General features: G+C 36.6%; 1 protein-coding gene across 2 annotated transcripts in view; it reads left to right on the forward strand.

Annotated features, from left to right (window-relative positions):
• The window catches only part of LOC100655544 (sodium/hydrogen exchanger 9B2), a 60225-nt gene extending 45206 nt beyond the window's left edge, over positions 1–15019 (forward strand). Inside the window, exons 11-14 of one of the 2 annotated variants that reach the window (XM_010590478.3) lie at positions 5194–5302; positions 7668–7804; positions 10981–11204; positions 13608–15019. In XM_010590478.3, coding sequence (XP_010588780.1) covers positions 5194–5302; positions 7668–7804; positions 10981–11202 — 468 coding nt within the window. In that variant the 3' untranslated portion in view covers positions 11203–11204; positions 13608–15019. Of the gene's footprint in view, positions 1–5193; positions 5303–7667; positions 7805–10980; positions 11327–13607 lie in introns of those variants that run through there. The other variant, XM_064285494.1, reaches the window with a different exon arrangement.
• Positions 15020–18552: the final 3533 nt, after the last annotated feature.

Genomic DNA, 18552 nt, shown 5'->3' on the forward strand with positions numbered 1-18552 from the left:
GTGATCTTATAGGTTGAAAGCCATTTCTCAAGAGAACAAAGAAGAGAAGAGAGACCAAGGCCACAGGAGCTGAGAGAGCGCTGCAGCCCTTTGGAAGAGACCAGTGCAACTGGTGTAATAAAAAAATGTTTTTAGAGATTATTTAAAGCATCATTATGGCATTAGTTACGTCAAGTTCTCAATCACCCATTGTGAATAGGAGAAAACATGTTGTAAGGTATTAGGGTGTTTGTTCAGAGTGGAACAGGCTGTTCAGCCATATCTCCAACAGAACCTGTGCCATTTTTTAAAGACTAAAGATTAATCACAGATTATACAGCTATACTAAAACAAATGAAGAAATATATCTCAATATTAAAACACTGGAGAAAATGTGTTTTCTCTACTTCAATAGTATGTCCTTTTAATTTTTGCTTCTCTGTTTAATAAATTTAGCATCTTTTAAAATGTTTATTGGCCATTTGCGATTCCTCTTCTGTGAATCACTTCTGTGTACAGTATACTTTGCCCTTTTTTGTTGTCGTTGGTCTCCTAGTGATTGAATATTGTTCATTACACTGTTTTACATGGTGCAGATGTTTTCTCTTTGTCGCTTACCTTTATGGTTTCTTTTGTACAAAACATTTTAATTATGTTGTAGTCAAGTTTGTCAGTCTTTCCCTAGGTTTTGTACATTATGTGTGTGTTAGTGCTGTATCAATCAGGGTCCGATCAGGAAAGAGAAACTACACAGTAACTTCAACAGGGAAAGTTTAATGTAAAGAATTATTAGCTATAACAGAAGATCAGAGCCACAAGGCACTGACTAGTAAGTACCCACTGCCGCCGAGTCGATTCCGACTCGACTCAGAGCGATTCCGACTCATAGCAACCCTAACGTAAGAAGTAAGGGAACTCTAAATACAATACAAAATGCAGCTATAAAGAACAGCCCCTCCCCTCTAGGCTGAGATACTGCAACCAAGAAAGACCTCCCTCCGCCGCCACCAAGGCTGAGATCCAGACCTTGCTGGAGAGGGCACTGCTTTGTCTCACTGGCTGGCAGAGAAGTCGCTGTGGTGACATGCCTATAGAACTTGCTGGAAATCCACCCTCCAAACTTGCAGGATCCACCCTCTAGGGTTCACGGAGAAGTTTCTTGCTAAAGGCAGTCTACTGTGAACTTCCCCAGGGTATTGCTGGGTGAAGCTGCTGGCGCTGGGTGCTGCTAGCCACCCTGCACTGTAGGAGCCTGACTCTGGAGAAGCCACCTGTGAGCAGGCGTCTAGTGCTGGAGCAGCGTTGCTGCTGCAGGATCCTGATGTCACAGAAATCAGGAAGAAAAGCACCTCTCTCTAGCAATAGCTCTTTAGAGCCCTCTACTGACAAAGTTGAGCATCGCGCCAGCTGACAAAGGAGAAATATTCAAGGGGCCAAGTTTCTTTTCTGCAGAGTGGACAATAAAAACAGATTTAGAGCAAAGGAGCAATAAATTGATAATTACCACATTACTATGCCTGGAATGTATTTTTGAGAATGATTTGTGATAAATTATTTTACAGTGTTTTTTGAAAAGAGAAAAATTGGAAACAATCTACAAGTCAGTAAGTGATTGAATCAACTATGGTACTTCCATGTAATGGATGACGATGCAGCAAGAACGAGGTGTATATATAGCTATATGTACTAATATTATTCTGTTCTGCTGGACATAAGGTTGCCATGAGTGAGAGCCAACTGTGCAGCAATTAACAACTAATATTATAAGATCTCTAAGTCATATTTTTAATAAAAATTAACAGAAGACCTAAAACTCTGAAACATTCTGTATTATGACATGAGTATGTAAATGCATATAAACCTATATGATAGTCTGTATACAAACTGAGAGGGGTGATTTCCTTCAGTAAAGAGTATGTAAACATTCTTCAGTAAAGAATGTAAGCAAAAACAAAAATACTAAACACAAATCTGTTTATTACTCAAATATGATATATGTAATAAAGCAAACTTTATGACATAAGGAACTAGAATGTTGAAATTTTAGAGGGATCCAGGATTGAGAAATGTACAATTTAATGTGATAGTTCGTTAGTATTAAAATGTTTAACCTGACTTCAAATCATGAAAGAAAAACCCTCAAGAATTATGAATAGTAAGAATTCCTTTCCCTAAATTCAATTTAAAAAAATGAATTCCTATTGCTCTTTCAGTTGTTTTAAAAGCAAGTTCATCAAATTGCTTTAGCATGACTCTGAAATGAGCTAGTATATCATGTGAATGCACTTCACAAAGTTTAAAAAAAAATTTTTTTTTTTTTTAGGCATCATATAAATGGAAAGTTGGAGTTTTATTATTAAATATGTGTTGATATTGCTAATGGATAAAAACTAAGCTTGGTAACAAAAAAAAAACTGAGCTTTGCACATAAAAATGGTGATTTTATTTTTCTGCGTAGAAAGGAAGGAAAAAAAGTGAAATGGGAGAAAGCCTAAGGAAATTATTTCAAGATTTTAACAAGTCTTGTAAATGAGAAAAAAAAAATCCTGAAATTAGTGATTTCACAATATCAAATATGAAAGTTGCTAAATTTATGACTTTAGGGTTAAGCAGTAATTCTTTGTGTGATTAATATTTGATGAGTGTCTGAGTACAGGCAGTCTACCTTACATGGCCAACTTGTACTTGCCCTTTAACGTTATGTAAATTTGCCATCACTTTGAAATAATTGAACCAGCCCTTACTAGAAAAAAATTCTTCATTCTGATCACCTTCACTTGCTGCACATGCTTCAATCCTTTTCGTGCGCAAAAGTAGGCTAAATAAGAACCTTATGCACCTTTTCTGACTTACCTACAAATTCTTAAAGACACTCTCAGGAATGAATCTCGTTCTTAACCTGGGGACTGTCTCTATATCCAGAGTCATTTCTTTAAGGGCATAAATCAGGCAGGACCTTGGGCCTATTTTCTTATATTGCGAACATACAAGATTGGGAAATATGCCTTGAGTTAAAATAAAAAGTACAAAGATTAAAGACTTAGCTTAATTAGCATAAAAATCAGCATTGCAAAGAATCATGTATTTATCAATCTGTGCTAGACTTATGTAAGGAATATTGATTTAATTCTTTTTATTGCTTGTGTCTTCATGGAGGTAGAGAAAGTAAATTGGTAGAATCTGTGATTCATGAAAATTTTTATATAAGTTGTAAGTATTAAAGCCCTGTATCGCTAACTGAAGTTACCAGTATTTTTCAGGGAGAAAACTTTAAAATATAGAAAATTATGTTTCTACGGTTGGCCTTATTTCTAGATTTGAGTTCGAAAATTGATTTTTCTTCCCAGTTTTTGTTTTATCTATAATAATGCATAGCTAATAGCAATTTTGATGAAAGTTGAGGAAAAACTTACTCTGTCACTCCTAGACTTTTGCTGCCATACTTTGCTGTTCTAACTTGATCCTACTGGCATTTCTTTTAAATGGATCAAGAAACCAAAGTGTTTGGAAAATACAGATGCTAGATTATTTCATTATATGGAATGAGATTTGAGTTGTCCATAGAATTATGGAATTTTAAGGCAAGCAAGGAATTTCACAATCAGTCTAATCTGTAAAAGGTTTAGGTGAAGAAACTCAGGGCTAGAGGAGTTAAACTTGACTGGCACTTTTACAAAGAGATACCTTCACCTGTCAGATTAGCAAAATTCTCAAAGTATGATAACATACTTGTTGGTAAGGGTATAGAAAAAGAAGCCCATGTGTACACTGCTGATAGAAGGCAGTTTGGCACTGTCTGTCACAATGGCACATGCATATGTGCTCTTAGACTCAGCAAGTCTACGTTTAATGATTTATGCTATCATATATATTTGCACACATATGAAATACAAAATGATCTATTGCAGTGTTTTTTGTACCAGCAAAAATTGAAAACTTTAACACTCATTAGAGAGTTTCTAATAAATAATTTATGCTGAATCTCTAATTGGAATATGACAGAACTGTAAAAATGAAGAGGAAGCCCTTTAAGGAGCCAGAAGGAAAGACTGGAGAGTTTTTTAAAAATAAACTCAATGAATACTATTTTGTAGACAAGTACGCAAATATATTTTATGCTTTCATGTACAAAAAATATTGTAATAACCATAGTTGCCTATGGGTTGGGAGGCATCTGAGTCCCTGGGGGACAAAGAGGGACTTTCCACTGGCTACTCTGTTATACTTGACTTTGATGAATGTATTACCTGTTGATATAGCTAGATAGATAGGAAGTTAGATGGGTAATTAGATACACTGACAAACTGAGACTTATACAAAGGGTGGTAAAAGATCTCCTAACTTAATAAATTGAAAGTAATAAAATTTTAAAATGTTCAGTCAAGGAAACAGGAGTCTTGGGGTAAGTATGATAGTGGCATTCACAAACCAATGAACTGTCAGGTGGAAATCAACGGTCCTGTGTTTTTTTCTGTGTGCAGGATCTAGTGCCTCAGTATAGGTAATGGCTTCTGAACAGTTGGAGCCGTTCAGTAGTGGAGGAGGTCTCAGGACACGGTGCAGTGTGGTCCCATGGTGAGCACATGCAAGCCTAGGGTTCTTGACTCAGTTAGTGATGACCCAGAACTAGAACCTGGCCTTCTGACCCTCATACCTGGGCTCTTCCTGTTTCATTATGTGATTTCAGAATAACAGCTGGCTTCTTACTTGTACAATTCAGAGGATTAGTACAAAATAAAAATTTTGAATAAAATAAAAATAAACACATGGTCAGCTTGATCAGTTTTTAAATTCACATGGTAAATGATCTGATAATAATATATTCAGAAGTAGGCCTCCTAAGATTACTTTATAAGAATCTTTATAATTAATATCCACTTGTGAACCCACACTTAGTATATGAAAGCACATCATATAATAACTGTGTAAGAAGTGTCCCAGGCAATTTTTTTGTTCTATTGTAGCTAACCTCCTATTTATAGATAACACAAAAATAAAAATAAAGACTACCTTGAGTCAAATCCGCCAGGTGCTCCTTGGAAACTCCATGGGGCAGTTCTACTCTGTCCTATAGGGTCTGTATGAGTTGGGATCAACTCGATGGCAGTGGTGGGTGGGTTTAGGTCAAATTGACTCAAATATCAAATCAGTAAACTTTTGTTACTTAAAACTTCACACAGTAAAAATTGTGTGTATGTGTTATTTTTCTTTTAGGCAGAGGTTCAAAAAATAATTGCTGTTGCCTGGGACATTTTTCAGCCCCTTCTTTTTGGACTGATTGGAGCAGAGGTATCTATTGCATCTCTCAGACCGGAAACTGTTGGTAAGAATTTCAAAGTACACTTTTAAACTAAAATCTTCTCTTTCTATAAAAAGTTAAAATCTGTTTAGCAGACGTGTGCTCAGTAGTTTCCATTATCACAGTTATATAAAAATTTAATTACATGTATAGTCATGATCTGAAAGACTAGTTGGTTAAAAAGAATGCCGGTAAATCCAAGGCAGTGAATTTCACACCTTTCATATTGTTGCTCCTTGTAAACACTACTGCTCCTTGTAAACACTACTGACCACAATCAAGAGATAACAGGCTTTAAAATTTTTCTTCCAATGATAAGAATGTTATTGTTCATCTAAACTTGTTCTGACTAAAGGCCAGAAGTTTAAAACAACTGGTCAGTTCTATAAAATGTGCCCATGGCACTGAATATTTGTTGACTCATCCATTCCTTTATTCATCCATATATCAAGGCATCGTATTAATACTCTCTTGATTCATAACACTTGAATATTAACTTGAACATATACTCATGATTTCATCCTTTACTCCCATCACAGCGTTCTTCCATCCATGCTAGGGACCCCATCCTCTGCCACCTTCTTCTGAATCTCAGACAAGGATCCTTCCCTTTCACTCATACATCTTCAAATACCTTATCTGTTTCTTCTTCTTCAGAATTTAAACAGACTCTATTCGTTTCTATCTTAACAAATATATATCCTTTCTGCATTTTTTTCCTTCCCCACTTTATCCGTCTTCTATTTTACTGCCCTCCTCCCTGACCTACCACACTACCTCTCTCTCCTTCTTTCAAACTTTTTAGTTTGAACTTCTTTCAAACTATATTCGCTTTTTCTACGTCAACTCCCGTTCACTTTCTCAATACACTTCAATGCAGCTTCTGCCCCATCACACAGCCGACCTTGCTCTCCCCAAGGTTATACTGCTAAATCCAATGACACTTCCCAGTCTTTATTTTACTTGACCTCTCAGCAGCATTTGATGTTACTGACCTCTTCAAAACACTCTTTTATGTTGAATTCTGAAACTTCATATGGTCCAGTGTCCTTTATATTCTCCTTTACACTATATAAGGTTTAAACATTTCTCTTCATGAAAGATCTTTCCAAAGTACCTACTTTTCTCGCTCTATATCACTTCTCAGAACTTCCAATGGCTTTAATTGTAGACTATGTAATTCCAAAATATTTACCTCTGAATTAATGTATCTAAAACTCACTCATCATCCTCTTCCCAAACCTGCTCCTCCTTCAGTGTTCCCTTCTGGGAATGGTGCCATCTCTTTTGCATCTTGTACTTCAGGCAACATATGCTTTTGAATACCCACCAACCTGAAAGAAATACACTTCAATAAAGAGCCACAAAGTCTTTCCATAAAGACACCCTGTTGCAGATTCACAACAGATCTAGCAATGTCTGGAGTTTTACCAGCCCTTTGAACTTGTAAAAGTTATTTATCCTCTCTGAACTTCTTTTTTTTTTTCCCAAGCTCTGTGGGTTAAGTAAAATTGTGCATTTAAAGCTTAGCACAGTAACTGGCACAGAGTAAATGCTCAATAAATGTTACTTTAAAAAAAAAAATCACCTTATTACTCAGTAGTCACCTTAGCTGTACCTTTCTCAGATCTTTATTTTACAACTCAGTATGAACGTTTCTTCATCAATAAACAGTTCTAAATAACTGAATTAAGTAGCTGTATGTCATCCAGGGCTAACATGCTAGTTAGTATACACCAATATGGTACAAAGCTGTGTACTGCCAGAGCCCATTCTCACTGAGCATTGCACAGACAGCTCCATTCTGATTGGCTGATAAATATTTTGAATATCATTTCTGGTCTCATATTCTATAAAGAATTCTAAACTTTCTTAATGAAAAAGTTAATTTTTCCCTCTTCTACGCCTTATTTGTATGTTTATGCTGCGCTTTACCACATGGTATTGAATTCATTGTTTATATTTTTGTCTTCCTCTGACTTTGATGCTCAAAAAGGCAGAGTCTGTACATTATACATCTTTGTGTACCCAGTGACCAGTTCAAAGCCTGTCATGCATAATTACCACTTAATAAATTCTTGTTAAATAAACACATGGAAGAAAATGCGGTTCTTGCTATGAGTATAAGAGATAAAATTTTCATATCTTCTTTGTAGAAATTCAAATATAATTAATTTCTAGTTTTAATCTGGTAAAAACTTCTTATAAACAATTGATCTGATTGGTCCTTAATATTGATTTTTTTGCTAAATTATGCCTAACCATGTTTGTGTTTTTGATTTTTTAGTGTTCTTTAATTATTTCTGTTGGTAGTATTTTGAATCAGTAATCATGAAATGCAATTTCTCCCCGTGTTTCATTATTTATAAAAATTGAGTTTTTCTTACAGGCCTTTGTGTTGCCACCCTGGGCCTTGCAGTACTGATACGAATTTTGACTACGTTTCTGATGGTGTGTTTTGCTGGTTTTAACATAAAGGAAAAGATATTTATTTCTTTTGCATGGCTTCCTAAGGCTACAGTCCAGGTAATGATGGATAGGATGGTTTAGCATTTTAACTTCTATTTCTATATAATATCATGAAATATTGAATGAGAGAACTTACTGAAGTTTGGTGAAAATAAGTGATCAAAGTTTGATTTATGACAATAGCTTATGGTCATCTACTCTTCAAAAGTTTTGTCTTTAGTATATTTGTTCCTTAAAATGTGATGACTTAAAAAAAAATTTTTTTTAGATCACTACGGTACAACAAAAAATCTGATAAATCCCTGCAGTACCAGAAAGCAGTAGTAGTAGGAGAGAAGGGTTTGAATTTTTACTAGTCATAGCTCTTTAAATAACCCAGAGATATAGTTGTCACCTCTTTTCATTTCAATATTCCAAGAAGAGAGGGAAACAGAAATAGCATGGCCCATTTTAGTGGTTGAAAGTGCTTCAGTGTCAATATAATTAATGATCAATGATGCTTGGCAGATTTTATATATAATGGAGAAAAGAAGATTTATCGAAAACAACTCAGAAAATACTTTATTGATTTTCTACATTACTAGTTGATTTCAAGTTATTTAAACAAGCTTAACCTCCTCCCAAGTGTTGTATTCATTCAACTTGACATTTGTGTACTCTAATGAGCAAGTGATATGAAAGCACAGATAGTGCCTTTAATTGTTGATCATACATTTGTTAGAATGCCTATAATAGCTAACTAAATTAGAACTATATACACTGTGGTTGCATCATATTGTGTGTTTTGTGACTACTTGTAACAAACAAGATTCAACTGTTCCATCCCATATTTCTGCAATTAAATATACAAATTTCTATTTTTATGGAATTAAAAAGAAGTTGTTCCTAATTTTCTCAGTGGTTAAGGGCTTGGCTGCTAACCAAAATGTTGTCGGTTCGAATCCACCAGCCACTCCTTGGGAACCCTATTGGGCAGATCGCCTCTGTCTTGTAGGATCACCAAGAGTTGAAATTGGCTTGACAGCAACTTTTTTTTTTTTGGAGAATGTGTATGCTCTGTAATTATATACCAGACTTTGTGTGGCTGTGAGCGTGGGCATTATTCCAGAGAAGTTTCTCTTTTTTCCATCAGATTTTCAAAAATGCCTGAGACACCATGATTAAGAGCACTGTGACATTACTATAGTCCAATAAAGGGAACAGTTTTTCCCTCAGAATGTTTCTAGCTTTCACATGACTTGTGGTAACTTGAGCAGGTAAATATCAGAACAATGATTCTCGTAGCTTTGGTATGAAGAATTTGTTATAAAATGCTAAAATTTGGAAAATGGCACTTTGTAACCATGAAGGTAAATTTTAAAATAAGGAGTAATATCCAGGATATATTGGATAATGTTTGTACTGTGCTGAAATTTTTTCCTTTTGCCATTGCACAAGAAACAAGGGTTTCTTACATATTTTTTTTGTATCAGTGTTTTTCAAACTTTTTGTCTGTAGCCTACTATAAAAAATATATTTTACATCACAACCCAGCTGTCTTAGATACCTAGTGCTACTGTAATAGAAATACCACAAGTGGGTGGCTTTAACAAATTTATTTTCTCACTGTTTAGGAGGCTGAAAGTTTGTATTCAGGGTGCTGGCTCTAGGGGAAGGCTTTCTCTTTCTGTTGGCTCTGGGGAAGGTCCTTGTCACTTTTCAACTTAAGTTTCTTGGCTCCTTGGAGATCTCATGTGACAAGACATCCATCTTCCCCAAACTGCACTTGCTTGCTTGCTTCATCTGCTCTTTATCTCAAAAGAGATTGACTTAATACACACATTATACTAATACTGCCTCTTTAACATAACAAAGAATACCCATTGCCAAATGGAATTATAATCTCTCTAGGCGTTAGGATTTATAACATATTTTTTTGGGACACAATCCAATCCAAAACACCAGCCAATATACAAATCCCAAAACATACACATATACATACACCTACATGTACAACGAGAAGTGAAAATATATTTTGCAGTGTGTACAGTTCTTGCCAAGAATCCATGAAATGTTGAATTAGTTAGGGTACAGGGTAAGCTGCAATAACAAAGAGCCCCCAAGTACAGTGACTAAATGAGATTTTTATTTCTCTCTCACCGGTAGTTCATCACAGACATTTCAGAGCTGGCAGGGTGAATGCCATCCTCAGCATGTGCCTTCCATCCATGGGTCCAAGGTGACAATTCCAACTCTCTCAATTTCCCATCTAGTGTACAGGGGGAGAAGATAAGGGACATGCATATCCAATCTACAACTTGCACTTATCATTTCTGCTCACCTCTCAGTGGCCAGAATTTAGATACATAGTTACATCTAGTTGCAAATGAGACTAGAAAAAAAGTTGCTACTTGGCCAGCTGTATGACCAGCTAAAACTCAGGAGTTCTGTTATAGAAAAGGAACATTCAGATATTTGTGAGCAACTAGTAGTCTCTGCCTTGTATCTGATGCGCTCGATATTTTCTTATCTGTTTGATTGTCTTAGAGCCTGCTTTGTGCTCTGTGGGATAAAGAGACGATCACATTGATTGATATATTTTTCCCATGTGAGTTGGTAATATTATACTTTGCCGGTAAAAGAAAGCAAGAATTTACCTAATACTTGGATAAATTCTAAATAAATATTTCACCACTCCTGAGGCAAGAGTTGCCAAATACCTAATGAGTTAACTTCAAGTTCTTGAAGTTACCCACCACTTTTCATGTTTCATGATGTTTAATAGTTTAGCCTTTAAAGCAATACATAGTCTTAGATTTTTAGCCCAATCTAAAACTTCACCATCTTCCAAAAAATATCTCTGCAGTTTTTCTTCTCTTTTTTTTTCTTAATTCCAAATTTCTAAAGTTGTAAGACTGAGGCAACCAGTAACATTCAGTTTTATTCAGGAGAAATTTAGTATGCAGGACTTCATGTTATATTGTAATTGACATTGTGAGTCTGTATCTGCCTAGTGTTGTGAAATTCATTTGCCTGATATTTATGTGATGCTGCCTTATGCATATAAGTGCATATGAATCATCAGTCTGTCAGATAATCAAAACCAATGGCAGTACACTTTGAAAGAAGACTTAAAAGAACTTTTTCTTGGTTGAACAAAAGAATGAGGTTTTTTTTTTATTGCAAATGATAAATTTACCTTTTTTGTATATGCTTCTTACCATATTTCCTACTTTACTCTTAAACTTTTATAGGCTGCAATAGGATCTGTAGCTTTGGACACAGCAAGATCCCATGGAGAGAAACAGCTAGAAGACTATGGAATGGATGTGTTGACAGTGGCATTTTTGGCCATCCTCATTACAGCCCCAATTGGAAGTCTTCTTATTGGTTTGCTGGGCCCCAGGCTTCTCCAGAAAGCTGAATATCAAAATAAAGATGAAGAAGTTCAAGGAGACCCTTCTGAACAAGTTTAGCGGTAAAAAGAGAATATTGAACATTATAAATAGAAAACTGCTACTGGAGGCAACTTATCAGGATGGAAGTTGAAATATGTAATGTTTAAGCTTAAAATGCAATAGAACCATGATTGTGGCTATTTCTTTATGACGGTGGTAATATTCTGCATCTCCAATCCTGATTTCTCTATGGTTTTTTTTTTTTCAAACTCTCCATCATTTTTATACTACTACTTTATGTACTTTAATGTGCTACCATAATTTAAAATTAACATGAGGAAGAATGAGTTCAGTTATCAGCCAACAGCTTGCCCTAACTTACAGTTACTGTCACAGTCTCACAATTCAGTTACTTAAACTCTTATCCTTTGAATTGGTTTTCGCTCCTCTTTTTAAAAAAAAAAAAAACACTGTAATGCAGTCCCTCATCAATTCCTACCCACTTTCTCCTTGCTATTCTGCCTCTTCTTTATTTTGTTTCACTTACTGCTTTTCTGAGAATTATTGTAACTGATTAGTCCCTACCAGATTTTTAAAGTACACAAGTATTTACATTGGTTTTTCCTCTTGCTGCCATCTAGATGTCAAAAGACCTTATCCTATTCCCTAACTGGCTAGACAGAGTCCTCCATTTCTGTGGCCCATCTGAGTCCACCTTCCCCAGAGAGCGCCCTAATCCAGCTCTTTTTGTTATTTTTCTTATGACCCATTACTTTAGGGCCTTCCTGTTCCCTGGACGAGAGATAGCTAACTTTCAAATCTATGTCATGCTCATGATTATTACATTAATTAGGGTAAAGGTAATATACTGTGATGAAGAGACAAAACATACAGTGCATAAGAGAAAACAGAAATATATTTCTTCCTAATGAAACTGGCTGGCTGGTTGATGGTGACAGTCGCTCTGCTTGTGAGTTTTCATTCAGAGACCCGTGACCTTCCATCATAAGATTCAGTCATGCTCTAGCTTAGGACACTGGTTGAAGTTCAGCCTCTACCATGTCTCTTTCCTAGCCCTCAGGGAGAAGGAAAAGAGAAAGTCAAAGACAAGCAATTTATCTTTAAGGAAATGTCTTAGTTGTCTAGTGCTCTTATAGCAGAAATATCACAAGTGGATGGCTTTAACAAAGAAAAATTCATTCTCTCACAGTCTAGTAGCCTAGAAGTCTGAGTTCAGGGTGCCAGCTCCAGGGGAAGGCTTTCTCTGTCAGCTCTGAAGGAAGATTCTTGTCATGAATCTTCCTCTAGTCTTGGAGCTTTTCAGCACAGGGACCGTGGGTCCAAAGAACTCGCACTCTTGGCTCTTCTTTCTTGGTGGTAGAGATGCCTATGTCTCTCTGCTGCTTTCTTTTTTATATATCTCAAAAGAGATTGATTTAAGACACAACCTAATCTTGTAGATTGAGCCCTGCCTCATTAACATAACTGTCGCTAATCCTACCTCAGATGACAAAATGGTGGACAATCACACACTACTGGGAATCATGGGCTAGCCGAGTTGACACATATTTTGGGGGGGAACACAATTCAATCCATAACAGGAAGTGATACAGAAGTTGGCAAATCTCTCCTCTTACATTCCATTGGTGATGGCCACACCTAGCTGTGAGAAGGCTGAGAAGTATACTCTGTGGCTAAGCATCCTCATTCCTAGGAGGGACAAAAGATTAGATCTGGGAGCCAGAGATACCACTCCGTTGGATATTACCATCACTTAGTAATATATTCTTGCATCTTAACAAGGGCCTTCTGAAGACAGTCCCTTAAACCAGGAGTGACTTCTGTGGCAGGAATTTCAGATGTTGTGACATGCGAGCAGAGAACTATTAGAAGAAAGGCTCATCTGCATAGGTCACATCCTATCCTCTTATACAAAAGGCCCTGTCTGGATTTGTGTATCACCCATAGTTTGTCTCCACTCTAGGTCATCCCCTGCCTAGTTGCAGGAATAATCACATTCAAACACAACTTAATATTGTGTGCTATGTATATCTGAGGCATTTATTTGTATCACATCTGAACTTTTTAACCTAGAATTCAAAATTCAGTTTAATCTTGATGTAGATATTAAATGAGTGAATGATGACTATTCCAGTCCCACCAAGCTGATTTGCATAAAACTTGTCTACTCCTCTCCTTTCATGAGTCTAGTGGGCTGCCATTTCTATCATAGCCTTCACCTGTATTCAAAAGTTTGAATAACTTAATATTCACTTCTTCTAAACAGGTTTTGTTTTTATGATGTCAGCCAGATTCTGGATACTTTATGGTATTATATTCCCTTAGTATTTATGTTCTCATTTGCAACTGAATTAATTTCTACCAAAGGTCAGATGGACATTTCAAACTGAGCTTCCTTGGTTAGTTGCACCTTGGTGGGGGCACCATAAACTTAATGTTGATCTGGTCCTCTATTTTTGTAGGCTGTAAAACTATATTCATTCAGCAAATACTTACTGAAAGCCTTTGGTGATCCAAGCACATTATCAAGACAAATAATTGTTCCTGTCCTTAAGGATCTGACAATCAGCTAGAGAAGACAGACAAACAAAAGATTGCAAAACGGTAAGATAAGTGCTGTTATGTAGGAAGTACAGGGGCTTTAGGGACCTCATAGCAGGAGTACCCAAGGGTGGTCCAGTTGGGCACAACTCCCCAGAGAAAGTAGGGCTTCGGCTGAGACCTAAGGGGTGATTAGGATTTAGCTAGCAAAAGGGGTGCAAAGCGGAAGAGTAATGCAGTTAGTGTATTCCCCATGTGACCAGCAAATTAGAAATAATCACTTTAACATTTGGGGCCCTGTAAGTTGGATGTACAGGTACCCTATACATACTGTCAGAGCACCGATGACACTTTTTTCAGTTTGTTTATATGCTTGTCTCCTATTAAATCAGCTCCTTAGGAGCAGGAGACTTGGTCGTCTTGGAATTCTCAGCAATTAGCAGAGGGCATGGGACACAACAGGCATTTAATAAACTTTTACTGACTGAGTCCCTTAGGGCATCATCTTCCAGTATCAAAAGAAAACTGCTTGTCACACAACATTTCAGATCTGGAGGGTCACACTTCTAAGAACGATGCTAAACACTAGAAATTCTTGTTCTTCAGCGCCCTCTTTTTCCTGGGCCCTATGACATCCATCTCCCTCTGTGGAGTATCTTTTCAGATACATTGATTAGGTTTCAGATCTTTAAGTTATTTTAACATCCCAGTTTTTTCTCTCTGGTAGTAACCCCAAATAGCCTTGATTGAACGTGGGTGTCCTCAACATTTCCTCAGCCATTCATTTACAAAAAACTTTATCCATTACATTCTTTAAAAATAGCAGTGATTTTTTTTTCTGATTACAAAAGTAATACATTTTCATTGCAGAAAATTCAGAACACAGAAAAGTACAAAGAAGAAAACAGAAAATACTTTTTTTTCAATTTTACTTTGTTGTTGTTGAGACTACACAGCAAAACACACCAGTTCAACCTTTTCTATATGTACCATTTTGTGATATTAATTACATTCCTTGAGTTGTGCAACCATCTTGCCCTCTTTTTCTGCATTATTCCTCCGCCATTAACATAAATTCACTGCCGCCTGAGGTTCCTATCTAATCCTCCAAGTTGCTGTTGTTAATTTGATCCCATATAGATAGTTCTTAAAAGAGCGTAGTACTCAAGGTGGACATTTTTTACTAGTTAAGCTAAACTATTGTTTGTTTTTAAGAAGATTTCAGGTTTTTTTTTTTTTATTGTACTTTAGATGAAGGTTTACAGAACAAACTAGCTTCCCATTAAACAGTTAGTGCACATATTGTTTTATGACATTGGTTACCAACCCCACGACATGTCAACACTCTCCCTTCTCAACCCTGGGTTCCCTATTACCAGCTTTCCTGTCCCCTCCTGCCTTCTAGCCCTTGCCCCTGGGTTGGTATGCCCCTTTAGTTTTGTTCTATGGGCCAGTCTGATCTTTGGCTGAAGGGGGAACCTCGGGAGTGACTTCATTACTAAGCTAAAAGGTGTTCGGAGGCCATACTCTCAAACCAGTAATTCTGCTGGGCCAGTAATTCTGGGGTTTTTTTGTGAGTTAGAATTTTGTTCTACATTTTTCTCCAGCTTTGTCTAGGACCCTCTATTGTGATCCCTGTCAGAGCAGTCAGTGGTTGTAGCCAGGCACCATCTAGATGTACTGGACTCAGTCTGGTGGAGGCTGTGGTAGTTGTGGTCCATTAGTCCTTTGGACAAATCTTTCCCTTGTGTTTTTAGTTTTCTTTATTCTCCCTTGCTTCAGAAGGGGTGAAACCAGTGTAGTATCTTAGATGACTGTTTACAGGCTTTTAAGACCCCAGACACTACTCACCAAAGTAGAGCATAGAACATAGTTTTAATAAACTATGTTATGTCAGTTGAGCTAGGTGTTCTTCAGGGGATTATTTTTGGTTTAAGGTTTAAAGGTTATCTCAGGGCAATAAGTCTGGAGTCCATGAAAATTTGAAATTCTGTTCTACATTTTCCCTCTTTCTTCTATAGAATCTTTGATCAAAATGTTCAGTGATGGTAGCTGGGCACCAATTAGTTCTTCTGATCTCATGGCAAAGGAGGCAGTTATTCATGGAGGCAATTACCAACATATACCATGTCCATCTTCTGTTCCTGATGCTCCTTCTTCCTCTGTTGCTCCAGGCAAATAGAGAACAATTGTTGTACCTTGGACAGCTGCTTGCACTCTTTTAAGACCCCAGGCACTATGCACCAAACTAGCAGGAAGAAAAGAAACATTAAACATATTATTAGGCCAATGAGCTGGGATGGTCTATGAAACCATGACCCTAACCTCCAAACCAAGAAACCAAATTTTCTGACGTTTTTCCATTGTACATGAGCCGCCTCAGCATCTTCCTTTTTTTTTTTTTTTTTTTTGCTGTCATCATAAATGTATCTACCACATGACTTTTGCCAATTCAACTTTTTACAGGTATACAACTTATTTGCAGCAATTATAGTAATTAGCCATGTAACCCTATCCTTAATGTGATATTTCCATCACTGTGAACCCCTTCGCCTTTTCCCCTCCCTCCTGCCCCTGGAAAGCACCAATAAACTTTATTCTCTATATATTTGCCTTTTCTTGCCTTTTTATATAAGTGAGGTAATAAGATATTTGTCCTTTTGTAATTGACGTATTTCACTCAGTATAATGTCTTCCAGCTCCATCCATATTTTAGCATGTATCAAGACTTCAATTTTCCTACTGTGTAGTATTCCACTGTATGTATGTACCACATTTTGTTAATCCATCTGTCGATGGGCATTTAGGTTGTTTCTACCTTTTGGCTATTGTGAATAGCTGCAATGAACATTGGTGTACAAGCCTCTATTTGGGTCTCTGCTTTCAAGTTTTTTGGGTATATACCTAGGAGTGGAAGTGCTAGGCCATATGGTGGTTCTATTTTTAGGATTTTTGGGGAACTGCCACACTGTTTTCCACAACAGCTGTACCATTTTGTGAAAATACTCTTAATGTAAACATCTGTTTTATTTTGATTATTTTAAATTTTAATCTTGCAGTTTTGGAGGGTGTCTTATTTCCAGAAAGATATAACATCCACAGAATTAATTGAGAGAAAGACAATTTTATATCTGACTTCTATGGAGATATATAGATTAAACAGTTCTGTTGCATGTAATGAAGACTGTCTTCAAAAAGTCATTTATTCAGGTGGTAACACTTGAATATTAATTTTCAATGAATAATGAAGATCTCTGCCTTCATGGAGCTTACATTTTAAATCACGAACTCAAAATACACTTATAACATGCCCGCTATATGCCAGCCATTGTGATAGTTTCCAAGGATACAGTGATGAACAAGATAGTCAAGGGCTCTTGTTTGACACCATGGGGCATACAAATATGAATGACACGGTACTCGCCTTCAAGAACTTTACAGAAAATAAGATGTGTATTAATAGCTGTAATTATTAATAGCTGTAATGAATCTGAGTGGTCCAAATGGCTAACCAAAAGGTTAGCAGCTCAAGTCCACCCAGAGGCAGCTCAGAAGAAAGGCCTGGCAATCTACATGCAAAAAATCAGTCATTGAAAACCTTATGGAGGGCAGTTCTTCTACTCTGACACACATGGGGTCCCCATCAGTTGGTAATTGACTCCATGGTAACTGCTTTTTTAAATACCTGTAATATAACTGAACAATTTAAAACAGTTCTTTACAGTGAGAAAATTGAAGACTTCTTACAGGAGGTGGTATCTGAATTGGGCCTTCAAGAGTGAATAGGATTAATGGATAGTATTAGGGAGTGAGGTGAGACAGGAACAACTAGGTGGACAGCCCTAATATCAGCAAAGTGCAGATACAATAAAGCCCAAAGTAAGTGATTGGCACTTAAGGTTGATAAGGAGAATTAGTGAGAGATAAAACTGGAAAAGAAAGTTGGTACTTAAATCATACCAAATAGGTCATTAGCAAAATTTCTATTTTTAAGTGCTTTCAGTGGTATGAAATTACTTATGTAGGAGACATTTTTTAACTATTTGCAAAGCATCAAATTTAACAAAAAATGGTGTCATGAGGAAGGTTGTCCTTGTTTCTCAAAGGTTTTTTTTTTTTTTTACCTTTTATGACATTGTTGCAAGTAAAATCAATTTATTTTTAAATTACTGTACATTTTTTTACAAGAAAAGGTGTCAAATATTTCTTTAAATGTATTTTCAAACCACTGTTAATTTTTTATTATATTGTCTTCAAGTAAATGAAGAACATTTTTTTAAAATGTTTCCGAACATATTTTTATATGAACTATGAAATTTATTTATAGAAATTTGTATTTCTATATGAATTATTTATGTAGTTCTCTGTTAACAGGTAAAGAGTTCTAGTGATGCAATGGTTAAATGCTGGGCTGCTAATGGAAAGGTCCATGGCTCAAATCCACCCAGTGGCTCCGTGGGAGAAAGACAGTGATCTGCTCCCATAAAAATTACAGCATGGAAAACGCTTTGAGGCAGTTCTGCTCTGTCACATAGAGTCACTATGAGTCGAGATAAGCTGCACAGCAGCCAACAACATTTCTAACTGGTGGGAATAGCTTCATGCCATTTTGGTAGCAAGATAAATATCACATTTTTTAGTTGACTAAAAAAAAAAATTTTTTTTTTTTTTTTACTACCTCAAATTAAATCTGGCCGGAGCCCACTGATCTGGTGACAATTCCAAGTCTCCGTTCCCTGATACGCTCTCCACCTCTCTTAGATGAACTCTAAACACTTAACTCTCCTGCAGTCCACAGAGCAGTGCCCTGCAGGCTGTCAGACTCCCTGCAGAGATCCTCCCTCCTACGTCCACCATTTGTCCTTT

Source organism: Loxodonta africana, chromosome 5, assembly GCF_030014295.1.
Source record: "Loxodonta africana isolate mLoxAfr1 chromosome 5, mLoxAfr1.hap2, whole genome shotgun sequence".
Taxonomy (NCBI): Eukaryota; Metazoa; Chordata; class Mammalia; order Proboscidea; family Elephantidae; genus Loxodonta; species Loxodonta africana.